Source organism: Mixophyes fleayi, chromosome 7 (assembly GCF_038048845.1).
Source record: "Mixophyes fleayi isolate aMixFle1 chromosome 7, aMixFle1.hap1, whole genome shotgun sequence".
NCBI lineage: Eukaryota > Metazoa > Chordata > Amphibia > Anura > Limnodynastidae > Mixophyes > Mixophyes fleayi.
The window spans coordinates 139,680,455-139,708,308 of record NC_134408.1 but is presented as its reverse complement, the minus strand read 5'-3'; the positions used below and the strand labels follow the sequence as shown (position 1 = coordinate 139,708,308).

Here is a 27,854-nt window from a genome sequence, read left to right as displayed (position 1 = left end):
TCACTGAACTTATAAAAAAAAGAAATAAAACATAAGGAGAGAAGAATTAAGGTGAATGGGGACCATTTGTGGGAAAAGATCCAAAAATTTCACCAGGACCAGGTCATATGTGCCAGTTAGTCTGAAGCAGGAATGGGTTTGTATTAGAGATGCTCACTGACCACCGTGAACTGGTTTTGGTTTTGGATCTGGATTAGCTTCGTGTCACGGCAGTTCCTAGCACATCTAGGACACATTGGCTCACAGCAGTGGCAGAAAAGAAAAATGGGGGTCCACCCTCCCTCCCTCCCCCTGCTATGTTGGATCTTAAAAAGGAATTCAAAACTCCCGAGATTCGACAACATAACAATTACGTTTTGCCTCGTTTTCGCTTCCGAGGGCACGCGACAGTACCGGCTCGGCTCGGTACTGCCTAAGTTCGGGGAGCCTGAGCATCTGTAGTTTGTATGGCGGAATCAGTTTAAGTCATTTAAGCTTTTAATATTTTCTATCCTCAACTTGTTACTACTTGTTACTATTTATCTGTTTACTAGTGAGGACCCAGCCCCCTATATTGTTCAGCGGAAAATGAGGATACCCAAAAAGTGCCCTTATGGGTTTCTAACCTAGCTACTTGTGACCTGGAGATTTCATTTGACAAATAAATAAATAGTAGCCTTGTCTCTCACATATCATCGTTTCCCTAGTCATGCAATAGCAAAGCATTTAACCGCTAGTGTTGCAAATAAGCTGGCTAAAATGTTGCATTAGGCAGCAAAAAGAAATCAATAACATTATTTACAAACCATCTTATTGTATAATGTTTAAAGTTAATTAAAAACTGTGTCGGGAGGGGCCCTTAACTCAAGCTTCTACTCCTTACAGACTGTACAGTATACACATGTTCACTAATTATTTTGTATTTATTTTACAGGGAAATATTTGAAGTGTAAACAAGTACCGTGCTATGATAGCTATTAAATATTATAGCTAAAAATACCCTTTGATTATTTCTATTAAAAAAAAAAAAAGATTTTGCTTTCAAATCTATTTTACACGGTGCCATCCTCAATTTTTAAGTAACAGTAAATTAATTACATTCACTTTCGAGTGAAATTCCCATTTTCTTGTTAATATGGAAATAATGGAATTCCCATTGACAAGGCATGTTTGGTGTAAATAAATAATCTGTCAACGCTTGCTTACAATAAACTTTTCTCCTCAGATCACAACAGTATCGGGAAACGAGATTCTTCTCCAGTCAGACACAGACGATACAATACAGGAATGGTTCCAAGCCATCCGAAACACAATTGACAGCTTGGTATGTATTCGTTTGTTGCCTTTTTTTTTTCAAATGTTTTTAGAAGTGTAGTATGTTTATATAGTCCAGAGGATAGCTAAAATGACAGATATGCAGACAAAAATAAATATATAGTGAGACGTCAATAACTAAATAATTATATCTTGATTATTTGGATAATTAGTCACTTGTTTTGGCTTCCTGGGAAGGTTTAGTTCTGTGGGTGATGACAATGGGGGGACATTTATAAAAAGTAGTGTAAAAGAAAGTCTTGAGTTGCCCACAGCAACCAATCAGATATTAGCTTTCAGACGTGCTGCTACGAAATTTTGAAATTCTGTCAGTTTGAAGGCCCAGAAGATATTCGCGGTACAATCGAATTGTGGGTTCCGAAACCTGTGGCTCGCAATCACCGCGCACAGTTCACATTCACCGATCATATTTGAGGTTCGCTATTCCCCATCAAGGAACCTTTTCACAATCGCGGTTTGCAATTTAAGGTTCATGGTTTGCATCAAAATGAGTGTTTTTAACTTTTTTTAAAACCCTTTTTAAATAATAATTTTAATTAATAAAAAAAATTAATAAAAAAAGTTTTAGAATTTAAAAAACAAAAAAACAAACAAACTGCAAACACCACTGTGTTCGAAATTCACGTGTTCGAGATTTGCTGTTCGCATCTAAAAAAAAGCCAAAATGTTTCAAATTAAACTTGAACATATACGAGCTGGTACACACGTGTGCATACTGGCTTGAACCCTAACGAACAGGCTCACGTATGATTGAATTGGCTCAATATTTTTTTTAATGTTGCTGGTGTTACAAGTACCACCATAATCCTCACCATCTCTCACGATGTTGATAGCAGGGGGTATTAATAGAAAACATTTTTTATTTGGTTAAAGAAATATTTTTTTCTAACAAGAATGGATGCAAAAAATTAATAAAAAAAATATATATATATATTATTTCCAAGTGGAACTAGTTTTGTATCGCTGCAATAACGGTGATAGAAAATCTTTGTTTTCGGCACATCATACTTAATAGACCCGATGGTATGATGTGATCATCTACATACAGTATTTTATATTTGGTAAAATCATGTGTAGAGTTGCTTGTACAGCCCTTTAAAGTTCGGACAGTCAAAGCCCAAAGCAATCAGACCAATGAATGCATAAAACATAAAGGGCCTGATTCAATATGGAAAGTAAGGCAAAAATAAAATAGTAAGATTTCTCCTGGACAAACCATGTTACAATGCAAGGGGTGTAAATTAGTTTATTATTTTGCACATAAGTTAAATACTGGCTGTTTTTTCATGTAACGTACAAATACTTAATAGCCCTCCAATGCAACATGGTTTTGCCAAGGATCAAAGTTACAATTTTTTTTTTATTTACTTCCCTTAATGAATCAGGCACAAAATGTTTGGAATGTTCGCAGTAAAGAAATTCCTGACAGCCAGAAATATTGTTGCAGTTAGTCAAGTTACAAGGGAGAAGGGAGACTCCAAATTTATCTTTTCAAACTGAATTGTTTATGATAGTTACATCCTCTACCTACAATTAGATAAATTCAAAAATGTAATTCAGGTTAATGTGAATCCTAATCACTTGTCACCTTCAGGTCACTCTACTATCCATCCATAAGCAAAAACATTCAATATGTTCTTACAGTATTATTACTTTTAACACTGTTGTTATTATTATTACTATTATTATTATTTTTTTTATTTTATACGAAATTGTGATATTATACATCAGTCCCCGTTCAATCTTTCCTCCCATGTTTTGCATCACGGTCCCCCCAAATAAAATATTTGTTTTGATTAAATTAACTCAAACCTGTGCGTAGTGGAACCTTATATATTACAGAACGCACTATGAGTGACCATGAATGATTGACATTATGTCATTTCTTCAGTATTTTAGGAGCTCCTAAACATTAGTGACGTCCTTAGGTCTCCTAGTGGTAGTGCCAATCCTGCCTATCATTCATCTAAACAAATCAATAAGATTATATTTAAAAAAAAAATCAAAAAAAATCATTGTTTCATTAACCTCAATGGAAAATAAATACCTAACCCCTTAGATAAAAGGTATACACGCACTGCCACTTTAAAAGCACCAATATCACATTCGGCATTTTAAGTGAAGTGAATATGTACTATTGGGATTTCCACTGTTCGGAACTTAGGCGAACGCTGCGGAAACTTAGTGGCGCCCTATAAATAAAGGATAATATTAATATGTTGTCGGTCTGTTTTAAGGTCAGTCTATATTTATTTCTTATCGGACATATAAGCATCAGTATTTTTATGTCGGTATACTCACTGTCGGAATTATGGTAATCGGCCAAACGTGCCTAACCTGTTCTAATATTGATTAAAATGTCCACAGCCTTGGTTTTGTAGCATAGGCTACACTAACACACATATTTCTCCAAATTTATGAACAGGGTGAGAGGGACGCTAATTCAGTTACCATGTCAGACAGCAGAATGTGATTGTCAGCCCACTTCCAATTCTACCCTGGCATAATTAGTGGGAAAATTAAGCAAACCTCAATTTCACGGGATGTCCTTGTTTCCTCTTTATTAAAAATGTAAGCCTTGCATGTGAGTGCAAAAATAATTAAAACAAAATTCTCTTTTTTAAAACCTTTTATCAACTTGCGAAACAAAGTTCTGTCTACCTGGTACTGAATCTTTATAGGGTAATTCCAACAATTTTATTTTTTATATCCCCCAATTCAAAATAGAATTGTCATTCGCATGCTAGCCAGAGTTGTGTGCATGTATATAGGAAAACTATTCCCTTATGTGTAAGATCCTTTGTGTATCATTTTTATGATGTTTTCTGTAGACTTCTGGTGGAAATAAAGTAATTACTGTTACAGTTCTGTGATAAGTTTTTGTCTGCTGAATGGTTGCTATGGGTAACAACATGTCACTGCTCGTTACGCCATTAAGTAACCACTATAGTCTAGTAGAGAGTCATTCTATGGACAGTTTGTGTCACAGCCCCTTCAAAGTTGCTTGTAATGCTTTGTGCTCTTTCTGCTAGTGAATATTTCTTGAACAAGACCTCACAGACACCTATAATTACCCATCTACTAATAGCCCCTGATTTTATAATGTTTCTTTCAGGGAAAAGGCCAGTCCTTTCCATCACTGGGCATCAACGTCTGGAAATCTTCCAGCACGGAGTTGTTGCACCAAGGATTTGAACCCAAAGAAAAGAAGAATGAGCTAAGAAAGTCACTGGGTGAGTATGTTATATCAGTTGTGTTGTATCACTTTCTACAATGTATATAGGGGCGGATTAAGGGAATGGAGGCCCCTGGGCTAAGGGGCCCCCCCGTGATCCGAGCTGCCCTTCCCCCCGCCCCCACCCCCCGGCACTTACCTCCTTCTCCGGCACGCTGTATGCTCTTCACTGAGGAGATCTCGTGAGAGTAAGACTCACGAGATCTCCTCAGTAAGGAGACTACAGCACGCCGGAGAAGGACCACAGTGAAAGTGCTCAGCAGCACTGATCGCGCCAGGGGCGTCCCTGCCCCCGACTGGTCAATACTGCTGCTGAGCACTTTCAAGGGCCCCCTGGATGCCATTGGCCCCTGGGCTGTAGCCCAGTTAGCCCTATGGTTAATCCGGCCCTGAATGTATATCACAGGCATCATCACTATGTGTTGTGCTAAATTTAGAAGTGTACGTTGTTCACAGAACCTTGACTCTGTCATAGATTCCCCACCATGACGGATTTGGTTGGTTACGGTGACAACTTGTGACCCTTTGGGATTATTAAGGAAAAAGAGTTTGAGCAGAAAAGAAAAATAAACAGAGTAAGAAAAAGCTGTAGAAAAATAATCATATAAGAGTAGGGACATGACTAGATATTGTGATGTTACAAGAGGAGAATTAGTGGCTAAATAAAACCATAAGGATCGGGTAAAATTCACATGTGAGCGAATGTGTAATAGGCAACGTAGGAGACGTTGGGGGAAAAAAAGTTTGGTGGGTGATGAGCCAAACGTATCAGCAAATTTCCGTCTCTTTCAGTGTTTCCTGATCAGCTCAGGGAGGTCGTGGTTGAAATAAGTAAAAAGTTGGTTAGGAACAAAACTGTCTTCAAACAACAAAAACAACAAATTTGATATTAAAATATAACAAAAACATCTAAAGGAATCTATATATTAAACCACTTTATACTCTTACTTTTTTTATTAATTTTTTGTTTGAACAATTAATAATAGACTTGCTAATCAAGTGGCCCAATATCGCCAATCGTCATTAATCGTCCCTGAACAACAGGATATTCGGTCATCTCTGTTTGTCCCTTTGTGCCGAGTTTTTTTGCTAGATTTGTACTGAAATCCTGTAATCAGCAAACTATTTCTACGTGTTTCTGGCATGTTACATTATTTACTTGTTCCCACTTTCCGTTGTCTCTCCACGTTCCAACCGCACCATCGCTAGAGGCAGAGAAACACCAGTCGCCAATGGCTGCTTTATTATTGGTGGGGGGTAACGCTTCTGCCTTATAGCCACACCCACATTCTACCACCTGCTACAATTGTTATTCTGCTCATGCATCATGTGTTCCGCACATCTCTTAGATTGTAAGCTCATTTGGACAGGGAAATATTTACCTTCTGTTTCATAGCATTGTTTGTTATTTGTTTATATCACGATCCCCTAGATGTAAACCACTACTTAATATGTCAAAACTTTATAAGTAAAGCATAATAATAATAATAATAATATGCTGAGAAGACTATAGTCCAGCTTGCCCTAACGATGCTCTGATATCAGTAAATACATTCTTTAATTTTCCACCATTACTTAAATGCTGAAAAAGTTACACATCCTAGACTGATGAAGGATCATCAAGGTTGGTTTAAAATAATCTGTAGCACCGACTTTATACTTATAGTGCCACCTATAACACCTGGGGGTAAATGTATTAAGCTGTGAGTTTTCACTAGGTTTGAAAAGTGGAGATGTTGCCTATAGCAACCAATCAGATTCTAGTTCTCATTTATTTAGTGCATTCTACAAAATGACAGCTACAATCTGATTGGTTGCTATAGGCAACATCTCCACTTTTCAAACCCGCCGGAACTCTCAGCTTGATACATTTACACCTTGGTATTAAACCTGCAGTGTGCTGTGTATGAGCACCTATTTAATGCATGCTCTGACATAATATTGTATTACACTTTTAATTATATAATTGGCCGTTATATCCTCAATGAAGCATGCTGTCTAGCCATTTATCCGTTGTACCCATTCCCTTTTATTTATGTTGTTAACTGCCATTCTCTAATGCCAGTGGCTTTCTATGCAAGTGAGATGGATGAACCAGATTCAGTAGACACTCTAGGGGGGGTATTCAATTATTCCTCCGGGCGCCGCCGGAACGAGCGCGTTAAAACTATTACCGTTTATACGGTAATTACTCGCTCAATTTCAGCTCGCAGCTCCCTGAGCAGCGAGCTGAAATTGAGCGAGTAAATTACCGTATGAACGGTAATTACGCGCAATATTACTGTATAAACGGTAATAGTTTTAACGCGCTCGTTCCGGCGGCGCCCGGAGGAACAATTGAATACCCCCCAAGTAGTCTAAAAATGGTATTGACCACACTTCCCTATTAATGCACAATTACATAGTTATATCTTGCCATAATGACCGCTTGCAGCTCCTTATGATTGAAGAGGCCGTACGGGGAAAGGAGGGGGCGTGTAAGATCACGTTGGACCAAAATGAGACTCAGACGCAAACTGATTGTGATGCCGATCAGCTTAGATGCGTCCAGCTCAACATACCAGTATTAGATGTGACTTTTTTTGGGATGCAATTTCCGCCTGTGTTTTAAACAGAAATTGCGTCCAAAATCTACATGAGGCCCATTATGTTAGATACTAATGTGGATTTATATGAGGATGAAAGATCCAAGTTAAAGGGAGAATTCAATTGTCTGCCTTACTGCCAAAAGTAGCGCGGCCTGCGCACTGTTACTGATATTACGGTAATAGTGCGCACTGTTACTGATATTACGGTAATAGTGCGCACTGTTACTGATATTACGGTAATAGTGCGCACTGTTACTGATATTACGGTAATAGTGCGCACTGTTACTGATATTACGGTAATAGTGCGCACTATTACCGTTAATACGATAATCTTTACTGCTGGTTTTTGCTCGCAGCTCATGGAGCCGCAAGCAGAAATCAGGGTTAAAATTACCATATTAATGATAATAGAATTAACGCCGCATTGAGCGCAGCGGAATTGAACTCCCCCCCTCAAAATTATAAAATTATAACAACATTGTATTGTTACCAACCAGAAATGGGGTAATTTAAAAAAAAAATTATATTTATTTTTACAAATTCTCCACTTTCTCATTGAATAATACATATCACATAAATCTAATTGGACATCCGTCAACGGCACATCAAATTTATTGTGTACAGTACCATAAACATTAAATCCTGCAACGGTTTATTGTGCGCAAAAATAAAGTGCTTTTTGGAATTATGTTTTTTTATTTTTTACAATCACACAACCGAGAATGACTCTGTAGCCAATGCTTCATAATGACAGAGCCAGAACTGACTTCGGAAAATTTGGCAGAAATACAGGTGACACATTGTTAGCAATTAACAGGTGGCTTTTTCATTGTCCAGTTTTCCTACAGAGAAATCCAAAAATCAGGATATTTGAAACATAAATTCATTACACCACAGATTTGGTACCACCTACACATGTATCAGTCAGTAAACACATGTTTACATTTCAAATAATACAGAGATAACAATTAAGATGAATAGTTCACATTTTGCTACTGTGATTTGTATGGAAATATTAAGTACTTTTTTCGTTCTGCCTTTGTTTGTCTCATTTTAATTAATGGGCTAAAGATTTGCTATTTGTAGAAACTCCAAAACCAAACCAATCTCTGGTCTACAGTCTGTGCTAAAAAGTATGTGTTACCCAAAATAAAGAACCCCTAAAGCTTTTTCTTTGTGACCAAATGAAAATGTATATTATACAGTACTAACATAAATGCCTTCAGCAAATTTAAGACGTTTCGTTTTATGGAGAAAAATCATAGGTTTGCAACATACTCACCTCTTATAATTATGTTTGTTTACACATTTTGTTCTGGAGAGCAGCAGTTTTCATATGTACTCGTACTTGCATAATGCTTGAAACTGTATTGAGCCAGACAGAGTTTAAATCCAAATGGGGCTGTAGGCTCTCACATTACAAGCAGGAGTATTAGTTCTCCAGACATTATACTAACAGTGTTAGCGACCCACAGGTTATAAAAGCAGTATTAGTCCCTGAGACACTACCCATCCATATTGTAAACAAGAATTACACTGTTCATCCAAATTGTAAACAACACTACCCATCCACATTGTAAACAGCACTACCCATCCACATTGTAAACAGCACTACCCATCCACATTGTAAACAGCACTACCCATCCACATTGTAAACAGCACTACCCATCCACATTGTAAACAGCACTACCCATCCACATTGTAAACAAGAATTACACTGTTCATCTAAATTGTAAACAACACTACCCATCCACATTGTAAACAGCACTACCCATCCACATTGTAAACAGCACTACCCATCCACATTGCAAACAGCACTACCCATCCACATTGTAAACAAGAATTACACTGTTCATCCAAATTGTAAACAACACTTCCCATCCACATTGTAAACAGCACTACCCATCCACATTGTAAACAGCACTACCTATCCACATTGTAAACAGCACTACCCATCCACATTGTAAACAGCACTACCCATCCACATTGTAAACAGCACTTCCCATCCACATTGTAAACAGCACTACCCATCCACATTGTAAACAGCACTACCCATCCACATTGTAAACAGCACTACCCATCCACATTGTAAACAGCACTACCCATCCACATTGTAAACAACACTACCCATCCACATTGTAAACAATAATTACACTGTTCATCGTGTAAACAACATTGTACAGCCACATTATCATTTACATGTACTGTGACCCCATACCTGTTTGCAGATTCTCAGTGGTGGTGAACTGAGGACATCTAGTACAATATTTGTCTCTAACCTTTGTAAATGAATACAATGGTGTACACAGCACTGGATGTTTCCAGACTCCTCAGATAATCAGCACACATGCCAAGTAAAGATTTACGGTGTAGGTCAATGATGTCTCCAGTGGGACCTGCTCCATCTTCCAGTCATAGTCAGCAACACTACAAGGGGGCAGGCTAGCTCCAGCACTGGGAAAAGGGAGAACGAGGCACTAGGTAGGGGACTATGTTGCTTTGCAGGAAGTCCATCTCTGGTTTTGTGCACAAAGAACAACAGTGTCTGTTTTATTTCACCAATTTTAAGAGTAATTAACCTATTTATATATATTTAACATTATAATGTAAATTGTTCTTTCTTGCATTTCCTTAATGATTTAAAAGTTGCTCACTGGATACTGCCACACTTTGACCAAACTCCTCGTTTCAAGTCACTGACTTGTTAGAGCAAACCTCTTTTATTTCTGTACCTCCAAAGCAATGAAAGATGATCACTGCAATGAATGCTCAGAATGATAAGCAGTTCTAATTTACTGACATACAATGACCAGCTATATAGAGAGTAAATTGATAAAAGAAACATACAACATGGAATATGAAGCATAGTCTGTGCGCACTACAGCTATAAATGATGATTTGCTCATTAATATGTATTCTTTCCTGGAACTCAAAACTCCTATTGTTGATCATGTCTGGGTCAAATTCAAAAATAATAAGTATTTTTCAACAATATTGTCTAGATATTAATATTTTGACTTAAAGTTATATGATATATTCAATTAATAATAAAAAATGTCCAATATTTAAAAAAATAATAATCAGATATTGTCAACGAATGAAGTTTGTCACTGTGTTTTTGGCTGCGTTTGGAAAATACTGCACGAGCCAAAGAGTATTGGCTGTAACAATTCAATATGTCCCACAGTACAGATTGGCAAAATGTAATTTAAAATTTATTTAATGTTGCTACAAAATGTAATGTGACTAACTATAGTGTGGATGTTTTTCCCACCTTCGTGTTCCTGATTTTGAGAAGTCTGCTCAGAGTGGGTTCTATCCGAAAGGTCATATTATATTTATTTGTGTAACTTAAAGAACTCCTTCATCTAAAAAGCAACTTGCTTTATATAAAATAGCTAACAAATATATATGTGAAGTAATTAGAACTTTTCAACACATACTTACATTTGCCATGAAGTTGTGTGCAAGCTATTGTACCCAGTTATCAGCCAATTCAGATTTTAAAGAACTCAATCAAATCAGTGGGTTGACTGACAGGATGTCTGCTGTGTATAGGGAAAATGTTCCCCCACAGCCATCACCAACTTCCTGTCTCCGATATCTTCCTCGTAGATACACATGCCCTCCTGCAAAATATATTTTTATCTATTTATTTTTTTAAAAAATGCTCTAAATCCAGAAATGGCTATTGCCGACTATCGCAGTTGGTAGCCATTGCTGGGTCCTCTTGGTATGCAAATGCAAAACATGAGGAAGTCTACTTAAGAAGGATAGCTGTGGTACAAGTACAAATGTCTGCAATACAAAATCTTGTTTTTGGAGGGATATTTTAATAAAGGGTATTCTGCATTCATCATCATCATCCCCATTTATTTATATAGCGCCACTGATTCCTCAGCTCTGTACAGAGAACTCACTCACATCAGTCCCTGCCCCATTGGAGCTTACAGTCTAAATTCCCTAACACACACACATACAGACAGACAGACAGACTAGGGTCAATTTGTTAGCAGCCAATTAACCTACCAGAATGTTTTTGGAGTGTGTGGAGGAAACTGGAGCACCCGGAGGAAACCCACGCAAACACGGGGAGAACATACAAACTCCTCACAGATAAGGACATGGTCAAGAATTGAACTCATGATCCCAGTGCTGTGAGGCAGAAGTGATAACCACTGAGCCACCCTGCTGCCCATGCAGAAATACAGACCATCTGTCCTCTGCCTATTTACCTATAGAAAAATGAGTGGTAACTGCCATATGTGCTGTTAAGTCAAGTTGAGCCATGAAACAATGTTTCTAGTATACTGAGTGACAACCTTTGAGCAGATCATTAAATGTAACAGTAACTTTTGTTTTCGGCAAGAAAAGCTCTGTCTACTCTTTCACTATCACATGTACAACACATCAGAGATGAAAGGAGTTCTCTCTGCTACACCAATAGAACGTATTGTAGTTTGTACGTGCATCTTTTTCAGAATACATTGGTTTTATCTTCTGACCCCCATTTTTGTTTTTCACACCATCTAGGCAAAATGTGTTGTTTTCATTGCTCTTGTACACAACATTGGAATGTTCTGTGGATACAATTGTATGTAATGCATAGAGTACCACCGGTGTGTGTCATATGCATTTTAAATATAAATAAACAAGGATGCCAGGGTTATATAAAGGTCTTGATGTAAAACAAAGACGGTACTTTTAATAAAATGTTCTGCCGCTCCCCTGATATCTAGACAGGTCACCTTATACCGCAAAAATTGTATCACCTTGGTTAATGAGGTGAGATTAACACTCAACACTCGTAGAACTGGTAAATAAAGTCGGACGGATTTATTGTGTTAATTTTCATATTAAATTTATACACAAAGAGCCAGAAGAACATTATACATTAGGTGACTCTTACAATATTAAGCTGTTTCTGTCCTCTATTTGTTCGTACATAGGAACCTGGCTACATGGGATACTGATATTAATATTTTGTCTTTGTCCGCTGGTCCCAATATTGGCCAAAAATCTTGAAATCCCATCTTGACATATATATCTTTATATATTTTATGTTTTAAGGCACATTATAAGTTTTGGAAAACTGAACAATCTCTTGCTCATCAGGAATCATGTTCTTCATGATGAAGCATTGTACTGCAGGCGTTGTTTAGGCCAGCACACGGAAATCATCAACAAGCAACTTAAATTTTTCTAGACTTCATACGTCTGTTATACTTAAATCAGCAGAATTAGTGGGAATTGATTCCTATAATTGATTACTGTGGGCAGCACAGTGGCTTAGTGGTTAGTACTTCTGCCTCACAGCACTGGGGTCATGAGTTCGATTCCCGACCATGGCCTTATCTTTGTGGAGTATTTATGTTCTCCCCGTGTTTGCGTGGGTTTCCTCCGGGTGCTCCGGTTTCCTCCCACACTCCCAAAAACATACTAGTAGGTTAATTGGCTGCTATTAAATTGCCATTAGTCTCTCTCAGTCTGTGTGTGTGTATGTTAGGGGATTTCGATTGTAAGCTCCAATGGGGCAGGTACCGATGTGAATGAGTTCTCTGTGCAGCGCTGGGGAATTAGTGGCGCTATATAAATAAATGATGATGATTACTGCAGTGTTGCTTTTAACAACTGTTTACTTAACACATACCATTTTGTACAGGCCGCTTACAGGCACAATTTTCTAGGCATTGTTGCTCTGCCCAACAGAGCTTACAATCTAGATATCCATGCGCTAGAGGAAGGCCAGCTAACGTATTCAAGGTCAGGAGGAAATGACCTCGTGATTGACCAAGGATCCAACATCTCTCAGTGTTCTTAGCCATTGTGCTGCTCTATCACCTTAAATCAAGAGCCCTAATTCTGCCACTTATTAAACCATTAATATGAATTTGAATAAAAATATCTATATAATGCAGAAGTCAATGTAATAGAGAGGCTTAATTTCTTTTATTTTCCTAGGCTTTTATTTTTCCAGCAGATGTTAAATTTGGTGCAGTCACATCACAGCTGTGTGGCATCAAAGCTCAATCTGGGTTTGAGTATGCAAATGGGCACATGAATATACGCCTTGCTTCCGTTGCTCCACAATCCAGCGAGCTAATATATATTGTATATGCAGTATGTAAAAGAATCTGATATTATTAAGATAATGCAGCCAAGTGAGGTAGGCGTATTTCCCAACTCGCGCACAAAAGAGGCAAACGTTTTTTTTCTTCACAATTTAGTTTGCTAAACAAAGCTGGGATGCTCGTGAAGAATGCTGCTATATAGAACTTTCAATTCTGTTCTTTCAATCGTACTTCAAAACACAGCTGTGCTGGTCCTCTCACCATTGTGGGCATTGGTATGCAAATCAGCATAATGCATGAGATATTCCACTTTCTTTCTTTAAACGCTCTTCAGTGCGATTGTTACCCATCTTTTATAGGCAGTTTTGTGCCAGACCATTTTATCACGGCAATAGAAACTTTGTAATAATGAGAAGAATGCGTGTTCACACCTTGATTCTGGGTGAATACCTGCTGAAGAATTAAAGACAAATACTGCACTTTTGAGGACTTATTTTAGGGGTTGGATGTGTACAAAAAGACCAGGCCAGATGACACAGTCAGGGAAAATGCAATCAGTCAGCGGGATAGTCCTTCCCAATAGACCAAGGTACTTATCATCATCATCACCATTTATTTATATAGCACCACTGATTCCGCAGCTCTGTACAGAGAACTCATTCACATCAGTCCCTGCCCCATTGGAGCCTACAGTCTAAATTCCCTGACATACACACACAGACAGAGAGAGATAGGGTCAATTTTGATAGCAGCCAATTAACCTACTGGTATGTTTTTGGAGTGTGGGAGGAAACCGGAGCACACAGAGTAAACCCACACAAACACAGGGAGAACATACAAACTCCACACAGATAAGGCCATGGTCGGGAATTGAACTCATGACCCCAGCGCTGTGTGAGGCAGAAGTGCTAACCACTTAGCCACCGTGCTGCCCATACTTATCAGATACACTTTCTTAGGGAATGTATCTAGCCAACAGGTAGATATAAAATAGGGGCTATATTTGCAAAATACACTTTGGCGTCTCATTTAGGTTTATTTTGCAAATTTACAGGAAAGTCCTCAAAGATTAATTGTCTACTGACAAAAGTAACCTTAGTGTGTGTATAGCAGGGAATTTAGACTGTAAGCTCCACTGGGGCAGGGACCGATGTGAATCAGTAAATATCCTCTATTGAGCGCTTAGTAATATGTAGGTGCTGCTGAATAGTATATTCTGTGCAGGGCTGTAACTAGGGCTGTGCGACAGGGGGTTGTCCGACAAGGACACAACGATGAAGGGGGGCTCAGTTTCTGAATATTTCAGGTTCATTTGGTTAAAATTGAGGACACGGGGGGGCGGCATTTTTCTTTCTCACCACAGACGCTAACATAATACGTTTCGGCTCTGATTCTGCGGTACCAGTAACGGGGGGACAGATAAAAAAAATAAATACCTTAGAGTACACCTGTCACCTATATGCACTCAAGGCAACCATTGTGGGCTAAATTAACACTGATAAGTAAGCAGCCTAATAATTCACTAGAAATCAGTGATATCAGTGAGGAATTTTGTGGAGGTAGCCATTTTGTAGTTCCAGTTAAATACTGACTGTTTTTTCATGTAGCACACAAATACTTGATAGCTTATTTGTACACTGAAATTTAAGGTTGATATTTGTGTGCTACATGAAAAAACAGTCAGTATTTAACTTATGTGCAAAACAGAAAACTAATTTGCACCCCTTGCATTGTAACATGGTTTTGTCCAGGAGACTGAAATAAGATACCTCTTCATTTAAGATCCTTATTGAATCAAGCCCCTGATGAGCTCTTGGAATATGGGCCAAAGGCCAGGATGGGTCAACAGTTGCTCTCCTCAATAGAGCTTAATGTAGAAGTAAAAATAACAGCAGACACCTGGAACAACTGGAACACATTAGGATACTCTGCAAATAACAGTTGTTTGCAGAGTATTCTGCTCTGTTCTTGACTCCCTCTGGACATCATGACTGGCCTGGACTCCCACTGGAACTAGACACCTTTTGGACCTCTCGACTGTACTTAGACTTCCTCTAAACCTCTAGACTGGACCTGGATTCCCTCTGGACTTCTGGCCGCTTGCACTACACCTCTAATAGCTCTCTCTCTGGGAAAGGCAGACTCTGCTCTGGAATAAGCTATTCATTCTGTGATTCTAGTAGTCCACTCTAGTAACCTGGCAGCTCTCATTGTTAGATTGCAAACTCTTTTGGCAAGATTGGCAGCTTTATCTGTAAGTTTGGCAGCTCTATATGTCAACCATGCAGATTTCCCTGTAAGACTTGCAGATCTCTCTAAGGAGATTGCAGCCCTTCTCAGGTTCTCATTTTCTTAGTCTCATTATAAAGCTCTCTCTTTCTTTGCCACTCCCTGCAGCATCCTCCTCCACAGTGCGCACTCTTGTGCTCCCTGGCAGGTTCAGGGGACCTAGTTGTGTTGCTTTCCCCTCACCGTCAGCTACACTTGGTAAGGTGCCCGTCCACACAATGGCTGCACCTACTTCTCTGTCTCTGGTACAATTCTCTTCGCAACTAGCGGGCAACAAAGTCACTTCTTCTCTTGTGTTCTTTGGGCATGCTGAAATGTGTAGTTTCTAATGCCCGTGGAAGCGTTAACCCCCCACCCCCTCCAGCCCATATCTCTAAACTCCTGGAAACCGGCCTCTTCTTACAGGTAAGGATTGGGCTCTAGGGTTACGTATATGATGTATAGATTTCAAAAATTGCAAGTGTTCCAAATTTAGAAGGGGAATATAAATAGTTTTTTTTGGGAGGGGAGACTCTGCAGAAATAGTAAGTTTGATTAGTAGTTTATAGATTATTACATTTGGCTAGTATTATGCAATTGGAAAATTGTATTAATTATTTGAAATGGCAATATCCATGTTATCCAAATCTACTATTGTAGCTGATTAGGACTATTGCTAGTGTGAAGTGTGTTAAAAATGGGCCATAAAGCTCTCCAGAAGGATTAACATTGCCCTTCTAACAGTAGCATTGTCTCATAATACCCACAAATGAGGGATATTTCACAGCTGTGTCCAGATATGTAGATCTGTAGAAGTCAGTGTTCCATATCTTGCACTCATGATATCCAAAATGATAAAATCAGCCGTATGTAAGTTGCATATCTAATTCTTTTATAACAGAGACATGTGAATACCTTCTACTGTTATTGTAGCTGAATGGAGAAGACTCCCACATGCATTATGTCACATTAAGCCGCCCCCCTTGGGCTGGGACACTGGGCAACCTACATTTACTTTCCTTTAAAATGTTCCTAATAGGCCGCTGAGCCGAATCTTGTTCCCCCCCTGGGCTAAAGTTTGCCAGCCAGCCCCTAGTTTCCCCGTACATTACAGTATTTATTTCTTATTATTCTACGCAGAGTTATTATAATTCTCGTTCATAGGAACACAGCCGGTCTGTTGGTGACCTACAAAGAGATTTTTCCAGAACTTGATACATAATTCTTCGAGAACCAATCTTTTGTATCCATCAGAAACATTTTCCTTTAGAGCCAAAGGTATATACCGTATGCCAAGAAGCTGAATTACTGTAAGTTGGCAATAAGGGTCTTGCAAAATTGCATTCTTTAATTATTGGTTAGTGTTACTACTTAAGTGGCACATATAGACCAACACATTGTTTCCATTTCATATCTGATTTTTTTTTTTTGTTTTTAAAGCCCAGCATCTTAAAGCAGGTTATAGTTTCAGTTGAGCAATCAGCTCCCATAAATCAACTTTCAGCGGAGAAATCATTTGCACATCATTTAAGGACTATTTGCTTTGAAACAGTCACCTCAGGTCCTTTAGTATTAGCCTTTTCCTCTAAAGAATTCTATTATTTGTTTTATTCTCTATGCTTTAAAAGTCCTGGGTAAAATGTATTGCCGTTGTTTGAATAAAATAAAATGCATATTTATTCAGCCGAGACTGAAAAAGCCCCTTGTTAAGATGATCATATAGTTCTCCCTTGGGCACGATATTATACAAAAATGTCTGTCTGAAAGTCTCCGCAGAATTGTTCAAAACAGCTCAGAAAACTGGAGTTCAAGCAACTGATCTCATATGTGACTTCTATAAACATTAATCCTTTGTTGCCAAGAAGGAACCACTTCTGTTAAGTAAATATATATTGTTAGTCTAATGTCCTTTTCTTTTGGAAACATCATGTAATAGAGATCAAAATGCACTTAAAAGATCCTAGTGTATTTCGCCGTTTGTTGTTGTTGTGCATCTATATGTTTTATATAGAAATCTTTGTTATGTACAACACAGACCGTGATTTATTTTGCTCAAAGTTGTCGTTTTATTAACGAGAAGTATATACCAGTGTCACCCACCCCTGTTTATTTTTCGTCACTGCAATTTCCCTTTAGCCAGTTCAATAAGCAGCATTTTGTAAGAGAAACGCTATGCACAGTAGTTTTGTACACTCTGGTTTATTGCACGTATTGTGTATATACTTTTCAAAATTCTCATTTCCGATTGGTTGTCAGTCCCCACCAATCAAATGGATTGGAAAATGGTTGGAATTAATCAGAGCTGTTTGCCACGGTTGATTACTCCTAAGATTCTGAGATGAATCTAAGCATTGTTATTGTTGATAATACTTTTCTAGCAGGGGATAGAAGAGAAAGTCCAAGGCAATTTTAACGCTCCAGAAATGCTTACCCCCTGGCAGTACCAAATGGAAATTTTTTGCCATTAAAGCCACATCCCTGATCTTCTCACGCCTGTCCTGTTATACCCAGTCATGTCCTCAAATAGACTTCTATCCTTCTAAATGATCTTGTTGTTTCTTAAGTCACAGAGTGTAAGAAATATAACTGATTACATGGATAAAGATGTTGCCCTATCAGAACTTCTGCTGCTTGTAATCATCTATTGTATCTCCTGGGTCTGACGATCTGGAAAAGCGGTCTTCTCTTACCCTAATTTTACTCCCTCTTGGTCAGTCTTTTTCCTTTCACTTTCCCCATCACCTCCTCGTATGTATTTACCCTCAAAAATTTGTCCTAAATTATATCAAATTATATTAAATTATCCCGACCATGGCCTTATCTGTGTGGAGTTTGTATGTTCTCTCTGTGTTTGCGTGAGTTTCCTCCGAGTGCTCCGGTTTCCTCCCACACTCCAAAAACATACTAGTAGGTTAATTGGCTGATATTAAAATTGACCCTAGTCTGTGTGTGTGTGTGTGTTAGGGAATTTAGACTGTAAGCTCCAATGGGGCAGGGACTGATATGAATGAGTTCTCTGTACAGCGCTGTGGAATCAGTGGAGCTATATAAATAAATGGTGATGATGATAATGATGATATCAGAAAATGAAAAATATTGAATTATATTTATTTTTAAATATATATCAATATATATATATACTTTCAATAAAAACAGTTTAAACGAAAAAAGACTGACGATCTGGGCTTGCAGTTGTTAAGAGGTAGCTGGTTTAAGATTAATCTTTTATTCAGAGCAGGACCAGTCAAGGAACAAGGAGCTGAGCTCAGTGTTTCCTGGATAGCTGGAACGCACATCTAAAGAATAATTCAACCCAAAACTAAAATATACATTTTGGGTGTAATAAGTAAAACCTGGTCCCAAAAGTTTAGTTCCCTCATTGCCGTGCGCGTGTCCACTATAGAACGACTTCCGCTGGCAGCCTGGTGCCAATGTACCTTGTCTATCTGAGAAATGACCGGGCTATGAGAAACACATTCTCCACCTTTAAGCCAGGCCGCAGGATAGCCTGATCAAAGGACACTAAGGGGTATATTTACTAAACTGTGGGTTTGAAAAATTTGTCTCCTTGACAAAACCATGTTACAATGCAAGGGGTGAAAATCAGTTTTCGTTTTGCACATAAGTTAAATACTGACTGTTTTTTCATGTAACACACAAATACTTGATAGCTTATTTGTACACTGAAATCTAAAGTTGATATTTGTGTGCTACATGAAAAAACAGTCAGTATTTAGCTTATGTGCAAAACAAAAAAACTAATTTTTACCCCTTGCATTGTAACATGGTTTTGTCCAGGAGACTGAAATGAGAAGTTTCTTAATTTAAGTTCCTTAATGTATCAGGCCCACCATCTTTTCAGCCGAGAACAGAGGCGTTACGAGTACAAGTCCGCCGCTCTCCTCCGGTTGCTAACACCAACTTTTTTTTTTTTCCCGAGTCTGGAACAGGAAGGCCAAGTCCGGGCTTCCAGTGTGCATACATGATCTGGCATGAAGCTACTTTTGGGAAGCAGTAAGACTCCCATATCGCTGCCAGCTAGTGCTGCCGGGGGAGCAGAGTATCGTTCAGCTGCCCTAGTTACATGTTTTTAATAAATTGCCCAATAAGACTTGCGAAACGCAGCAATAGAACATCTTGTTATCGGAGGAGTCTGGGTACATAGACCCCATGATCTTTGCTGGATTAGTTAAGTGGTTAGCACTTCTGCCTCACAGAGCTGGGGCCATGAGTTCAATTCCCGACCATGGCCTTATCTGTGTGGAGTTTGTATGTTCTCCCCGTGTCTGCGTGGGTTTCCTCCGGGTGCTCCGGTTTCCTCCCACACTCCAAAGACATACTGGTAGGTTAATTGGCTGCTATCAAAATTGACCTTAGTCTCTCTCTCTCTCACTCTGTCTGTGTGTGGTAGGGAATTTAGACTGTAAGATCCAATGGGGCAGGGACTGATGTGAGTGAGTTCTCTGTACTGCGCTGCGGAATTAGTGGCGCTATATAAATAAATGATGATGATGATGATGAGGAACTGCCATCTGTCCCATAGTTTGCTGTTTTCATGATAAACTCTTGCTGTATATTAACAACTTTTTTGATAAATATACTTGTATGTCTTTTTAAGATTTAAAAAAACAAAAAAAACATCTTCTCGTTAGATCAACATAAAACACGTGCGCTTTCAGCAGAAACTTTCCTCCTGATTTGTATAGATGATTGCTACCTATTCACAGGGTTCCATAATGTAGCACAATTTAGGCACAATGAATATGTGCTTTGAATAGCAGAACGTATAATAACAACATGGGTAAAGTAATGGCGCAAAAAAAACAAATTTAAATTTCTTTGGATATTATCTTTCGCAGACAATGCCTAGCTGTAAAGGCTAATTTATCTCGGGGAAAGAATGCGCAGTATCCTTTTTTTATTGATATTTTAAGCACATTATACAACAGGTGATAGAAAAGTTAGTTGGGTAATGGCAACACCTGCAGTGCTTATAAAAGATGATTTGAGTTTGTCTCCTGAAGACGCTGGAATAGGATTAGATTTTGTGTATGCCGCGCGCGTCATTCAGAAATGCCTCACTAAGAGATTTTATTTTGTGTTTTTGGAAAGGGTTCATTTTCGGAGCATTCGCCTGCATGTTTATTTTTCTGTGATTTGAATTTAATTAATGACGATAGGAAGCAGCTGTGAGGAAGAGACTGTGGGCACTGGATAGCTCTGCTGATTTGGGGATTTGGGAGGCGTTTAGACAGGAACATGTTACCTTTTCAAGGCAGAGCAGATCAATAGCGATGATGTCTTGTTAATGAGCCTCTACACCTCTACCTTCATGTACAACGTGCATGGGCGACAAGCAAACCATGCCATTTTCTATCTTTCTAGATGATTTTTCCTGTTAGATCAATTCATGTTTAAATGCGGGCTGCCAGCCAAACAGCAGCATTTTATGTTCTATTACTGTGACACGTTACTGCAGTCGACTGTGTTTTTCACAGCTAATGACTAAATATATCTAATCATAGATTATTCAGTGTTTATCTAGAGTCCCGGTGCCAGGTAGCCTTTGCATAAAGAGGTTTTACCTAGACTAATGCTCCGAGTACATAGATTACCGCTTATTCATCCAAATGTTAGAGGGCAGCGTGGTTTCTTTGTATGGGTTTGAATTCGCAAGTAGCAATTTTATTTTATATTAGAATACAACTGTTAAAATGTCAAAACTATAATTAAAGCAGTTAGAATGATTACTGATATATACCCCTTTTGTTTGGCCACTGGTAAATTTAAACTCAAAAGGGGTAATCTTCAAAGTTGGCGAAATGGGGGCATGTTCGGCAAATTACTTTTTTAAGGTAATGTGACCTCTTTTTATGCGATGGCATGTGTTTGAACGAGAAATCTGGTTGCTTAGGGTGTCAATATGGAAGCAACTGAGAGGGTGCGAAATGTTGTTTTGAAGAAAGGAGCTGAGTAGATTGAGGAGATCTTTGCTAAATGTGTGCGTCAGACATCTTGCAAAATTGGAGTCTCGCATCACTGCTCTGTGCTGTTGGGGGACCCTGCTCCTTCCACTATGAACCTTTCAGTCTGTGGCTTCCTACTTGTCCCACAGGCTCAGCCCAATCATCTCCTGCTGCTGTGACCGTTCTGATGATCTGATTGGCTACAGTTTGTTCTATCTCTGCCCACTTCAAACCTGATGTCCTCAGGCTGAGGATATCTGCATGAGCAGGAGTTGGAGAATGAATACCATAGGGCACTTAGACCCTAACTTAGCTTAAAAACTAGGGACCTGATTCATTAAGGATCGTAAATGAAGAGGTATCTTATTTCAGTCTCCTGGACAAAACCATGTTACAATGCAAGGGGTGCAAACTAGTTTTCTGTTTTGCACATAAGTTAAATAGGCCCTAGGTTATTTAAACAAGATTTAAGTGATACAAATTGCACATTTTGGTAGAGTCATCTACAGCTTACTGGGTGGACGAAGAGCCTTTTCCACCCTGACTTGCAAAGAGGCTTGATTTTTACACATCCTCTAAAAATTGGACATTTGCCTATACTTTAACAGTATACTTTTAGCTCCAACCAGTTGCAGTTTATATAAACACATTTTTAGTTGGAAAATGCCCTATATAGAAATATTATTATTATTATTGCATATAAGTGCATATTATTAAGGGCTTTTCTCCCAAACATGTCATGTGATCTCTCAGCTTCTTCTGCACTCCTGTAAATCCATCTATAATACATTGGGTGCCCAGGAGGTATCTGAGATCTGTCAATATCACTTTCTGGATAGACTTGTCACCTACATGTATTCACCAACAGGTCCTATTGCAGCCCGTGCTGCAAATTCCTTTCTGATTACTTCATCCCAGTCCAACGGGTCATTCTCCTTCTGACGGGTCAAAGTGTGTCAGTAATAATGCCGTTGTTTACAATTCCTATGCATTTTTAAGCTATAAGTGAAGTATACTCATTGCAGTGGGAATCCACCGAGTGGCCGTCAAAGCCATGAAAGAGACACAGAGACCCGATTCATTCAAAAAAAGCATATCATACCACTGCGGAATGTACACAGACAGTTCAGCAATATGCGCAACTTACATGTGTTCACCACAATATATACTCTTAAGGGCTGAGTCATTAAGAAAAGTAAGGCAAAAAATAGAGTAAATGTTCTCTGGGACAAACCATTTTACAATGCAAGGGGTGCAAATTAGTTTATTATTTTGCACATAAGTTTATATACTCTCTGTTTTTTTATCTAGCACACAAATACTTGATAGCTTTATTTATACACTGAAACTTAAAGTTGATCTAGGACATGCCCTACCCCAACTATAAATCTGTCCCCACATTTTAAATTTACCTCCCCCTCCAAAGCAACATGGTTTTGTCCAGGTGCAAAGTTACTCCTTTTTTATGCTTTGCTCTCCTTAATGACTCAGGCCCTGCATGTTTATTTTACACGTGTGGTGCTATTGAGTGCTTCCAAAATCTGAAGCATGCACCCGATCATGACACGCGCCACACGCCAGCTCTATTTTTAACTGCCCCACCCCTCAGATTAACATGGGCAGCACGGTGCCGTTAAAAGCAAGCGGCGCGATTGATGCGATAGAGTGACAGGACCTCAATGGCGCTGTTTTCCTAAAATAAACAGGCTCCCTCATTTTTGTGCTTTACATGGGGCACTAAATTAATATGTCTTTATAGTGCAGCCTGCTTTACCCCTGCACTATTGGAACTCTTCCCCCTAATACAACTCTCTGAGCTTAATGCACCACACTAAATTGGTCAACAGTACACACTATGGAATAACATTTCAGGTTGGGAGATCTAGTATGTTATAACACTGTGATGAAGTGAAGGATAATCTTTTGTAGTATCCTACGTTTAAGTTGACATCCATTTTTACTCTCTGATAGGGACAGGTTGCCAGTTTGCCTCCCGTAGTTTCTGCTATTTTAGTTTAACACCTGTTACGGACCACTCTTATTTGACGTATTCACAACTGCAACGATTTTACACTTTGTATTTATTTACGTATTCAATTTTACCTCAAACCACTGAGATAAAGGGCTAGATTTACTAAGCTGCGGGTTTGAAAAAGTGGGGATGTTGCCTATAGCAACCAATCAGATTCTAGCTTTCATTTATTTAGTACCTTCTACAAAATGAAAGCTAGAATCTGATTGGTTGCTATAGGCAACATCCCCACTTTTTCAAACCCGCAGCTTAGTAAATCTAGCCCAAAGTCTTTTTCATATGTGCGAACATTCTTCCAATTATTTTGCCACTGAGGTAAAATTATCATAAACTAGCAAGACAGTTTAAGAACAGGGAGCCTCTTGTATATCAGCGTGTGTTAGAGAACGGAGAAAGCTACAGAGAGATGGCTTTTTGTCAGGTTTTCGAGCAAGGTTCTCCAATTGATTTCATGAGTTCATCAGGTTAATATCGATAAGGTTACAGGTGTCCAATGCTTCACAGAGATAATGAGCACTGAGACCATTAGATTGTCGCATTACAGTAAAATTATTAGCTCTTTGTAAGAATTAATGTTTCTTTTTTAGTATTTAGTCTTCAGTGGGCCGCATTTGTCTTTTCCTTACAACCTGCAGTTTACACCATGTTAAAGATATCTATCTTCCTCTCATATGACATAGGATCACTCCACGAAAATTCTGCTCAGTAATATCACATGACGTGATACATCTGTGTCTATAATGACATCACTAGACCCTTTCCATCTGTCTAGATTAATTATGTAATATTTCTGCTGTCTCTTTAGTGGTCCCATCTGTCCTGGCTTTTCCTTGGGACGGTCCTATTTTTTTTTTTTCCCATCTGATAATATATTACTTAAAATAATGTTTTTCCTATATTGCAGACTCACGATTCATAACTATTACAATTAGATTCTTCTAACTCTATGAAAACGAAGCAGGTGTTGGCTTGTTGCCATGGCGGTATCCCTGTTTTCAGTTAAAAATGGGAACTCTCTTTAGTTTGACAAGTTGTACAGAGAATATTTGTAATTCACATCAGCGACTGCACCAGTTGAGCTTACAGTCTAAATTCCCTAATACATCTTCATCATCATCATTTATTTATATAGCGCCAACATATTCTGTAGCGCTTTACAGAGATTAGGGTTAATTCTGACAGCAGCCAAATAACCTACTGGTATGTTTGGTAGTGTGGGAGGAAACCAGAGCACCCGGAGGAAACCCACGCAAACACGGGGAGAACATACAAACTGCACACAGATAAGGCCATGGTCAGGAATCAAACCCACGGCCCAAAACCCAGCGCTGTCAAGCTGCAATGCTAACCAGGGCCGCCATCAGGGGGGTACGGGGGGTACTGTTGTACCGGGCCCGGGCTCACCAGGGGGCCCGGTACAACAGCTCAGCACAGACTTACCTGGGGCCCGCCCCTGGTCTCCGCTATTCTGTCTTCAGTCTGGCTGTCACCGTGACAGCCAGGCACCAGGATCCGATCGCAGGGGTGGAGGAATCATTCCCCCTGCGATCATGTGCTCTACCTGCAACAGAGCTGTGAACCGTCTACAACACTTTTGCAAAGTGAAATTGTATTGTATAATTAATTGTAGGTAAACTAGCCAGAATTGGTGGGTAGTTAACACAGGAGTTGATTGCAAGTGGAGAATGTTTCTGTTAAATCACGAATCACATGTCTAAGCTGTGTGTGTGATTAAACTCATTAGCCATACTCTGTGAATATATTATTATAACCTAATTTATATATTACCAGCATATTCTGGTATGCTGCACTAAGTAAAATATACGTATAGGGCCTGACTCATTAAGGAGAGCAAGGCAAATAAAAGAGTAAGTTTGATCCTGGACAAACCATGCTACAATGCAAGGGGTGCAAATTAGTTTATTATTTTGCACATAAGATAAATACTGGCTGTTTTTTCATGTAGCGCGCAAATACTTGATAGCTTTATTTTTATACTGACATTTTAAGTTGATCTAGGACATGCCCTACCCCAACTATAAATCTGCCATCACATTTTAAACCCCCCCCCCTCCTCCAATGCAACATGGTTTTGCCAAGGTGCAAAGTTACTCCTTTTTTTTTTTTTTTTTGCTTTGCTCTCCTTAATGACCCAGGCCCATATAGAGTAGATTTGTGACATTACAATGTGTGGATGTGCTGATACACTTAGAATATAGGCCCCGGCCACAGGAGTTTACAATCTAGAAAGACAGAAATGACTCGTATTTTATTTTTGCTAAGAAGGTATAAAACATACACTACATTTATTGGGTCTGGTGTCCTCAGTTTGTCATACATTTTGTGTAAGTTCATAGACAAATAATATTTGCATACATTTTCATTGAAAAACAATGTATTTACCTAACAACAAATTAAAATAAACGAAATCATCAAGACTATTTTTTAAATACACATTTCATTTCTTTTATTTATTTATTTGTTTTTTTTAAAAAAAAGGATACTTTATATGACTAAGCAAATTATTCCAAATGTCCTATTCACACAGGTAAAAGGTTAAGGGGTGTATTTACCAAAAGAAGGTGATGGCAAAGATTTTCATAATGCAACGATAGAACATCTTGGACCTCATTTAGAGTCGGATGCAAAGTCCGTTTTAGGCGCATCCACGCATATGCAGAAAGCACCAAATCCGCCTGCATCTTGGACGCAATTAACACTTGCGACAGCTTGCGACTCACTGCAAGAGAATGGGAGGAACACGGATTTGTGAAGGCGTGACCATGTAAATACATCCTAGTCGCAGTGAGGCGCAGACGCAACACACGTCAAAACAGGGCTAAAGCTGTGTGGCAGGAATTAGGTGGCATAAGCGTTAGCTAGCTGCAGGAACTGCTCGCATCTCGATAGGGTATTAAGAGTGGGATGCAACTGGGGTTGCTGCCACTGGTAATACCCTACCAAGCTGCGGCACACTCCCACTCCTACACTTCTTAAACGGACTTTGCGTCCGACTCTAAATGAAGTCCCTTCTTTGATCGCTAGTAACCATTTAAATATTTCCAGGTAGCTAAGCGAAGATGGCAGGGTAAGAGGACTCATACTACAGGTCCATCTGTGCACGGGTGAGCGGACTGTTCAGCTTGCGCACGTCCTGGAACTGGAAACCCGTACTAGATTTGATAACTAAATAAAGCAGGATAAAAGATTTAAAATTATAATATTTAAAAAAAAGATATTGAATTGGAGCATTCTGATTCAAAGAAAGGCTTTATTTAAGGCTGGGCACACACTATAAAATTTGTCTCCAGATGTGATACCGATTCCTGTGTACACACTAAACAAATTTTACACAATTTACCTTCAGATCTTTTATTCTTTATCTGTCATAACCATTGGCTGATAAGATTGTGACTCTACGCACTACATAGAGATCTATGGAGTATGGACACTGCTGGTCCTGAGTGCATACACACTGCAGAATTGGAACGACATTACTCCATTGTTGAACAACTTTTTAGTCCAGTTTAACAATCAAATGACACGCTTTGGAACGATCATCGTTGCAGCGAACACACTAATACGATATCGGGCTGAACGGTCGTTTATCATTTCATTGGCCCGATAGTTGGCTGAAAACACTGTAGTGCATAGGCAAACTGAGGGGGGGGGGGGTTCCTAGTGCCTGGAAACTCCCTCCAAGCCTGGGGCACTGTATAATTGAGGTGGCTGGGCCCTGTCCCCGCTTCACACGGCTCTGCTTGAAAAGGGAGAGCTGCGTGCACCTAACAGTAGTACACGCAGCATTGCCCATGTATATTATGGGGATAGGGAGAGTTGGAGAGCAGCCAAGCACTGTCTAATATTCTAGCCACGCCCCCATGCATGCTGGTCACGCCCACTGGCGGCGTGGTGTGGAAACCCCATCTACAAATCCTGCATTTGCCCTTGTAGTGTGTACCTAGCCTAAATATTCTCCTTATGCTGAGATGGCAATAGTGATAGGAGGACTGTGGTTTAACTTGTACCACCAATGTCCATGGTAAACAGCCCCCGGCAAAGTCTACTACCGGAGATTCCTGGCAATAGCTATGGCAGGCCTGAGGCTGAAATCCAGCTGCGGATTGGCTGAACAGGTGCTTCTCCAATCAGCATCCAGACTTCATAAAGCACTACTAAGGAGAGAGGCCAAGGTGGTCTGTTATGTACATGCAACTGTGGCTGTTTCAGGGGAAAGATCCCCAAAAAATAATATTAGAGGCAAGAGAAGGAATTAACTACAAATTTATTTAAAGTGAAAAATGCCTTTAAGATCCTCGTGTCTCTTCTCTATTCACAGCAAATCTTTTTATTTTTTTAATGCATTATACTCTATGACTG

At 39.1% G+C, this 27,854-nt stretch overlaps 1 protein-coding gene across 1 annotated transcript in view; it reads left to right on the top strand.

Moving 5' to 3' along the window:
- Positions 1 to 27,854, top strand: part of ARHGAP15 (Rho GTPase activating protein 15) — a 391,192-nt gene that overhangs the window by 199,372 nt on the left and 163,966 nt on the right. Inside the window, exons 7-8 of the mRNA XM_075180935.1 lie at positions 1,205 to 1,303; positions 4,430 to 4,547. Coding sequence (XP_075037036.1) covers positions 1,205 to 1,303; positions 4,430 to 4,547 — 217 coding nt within the window. The remainder of the gene's footprint in view (positions 1 to 1,204; positions 1,304 to 4,429; positions 4,548 to 27,854) is intronic.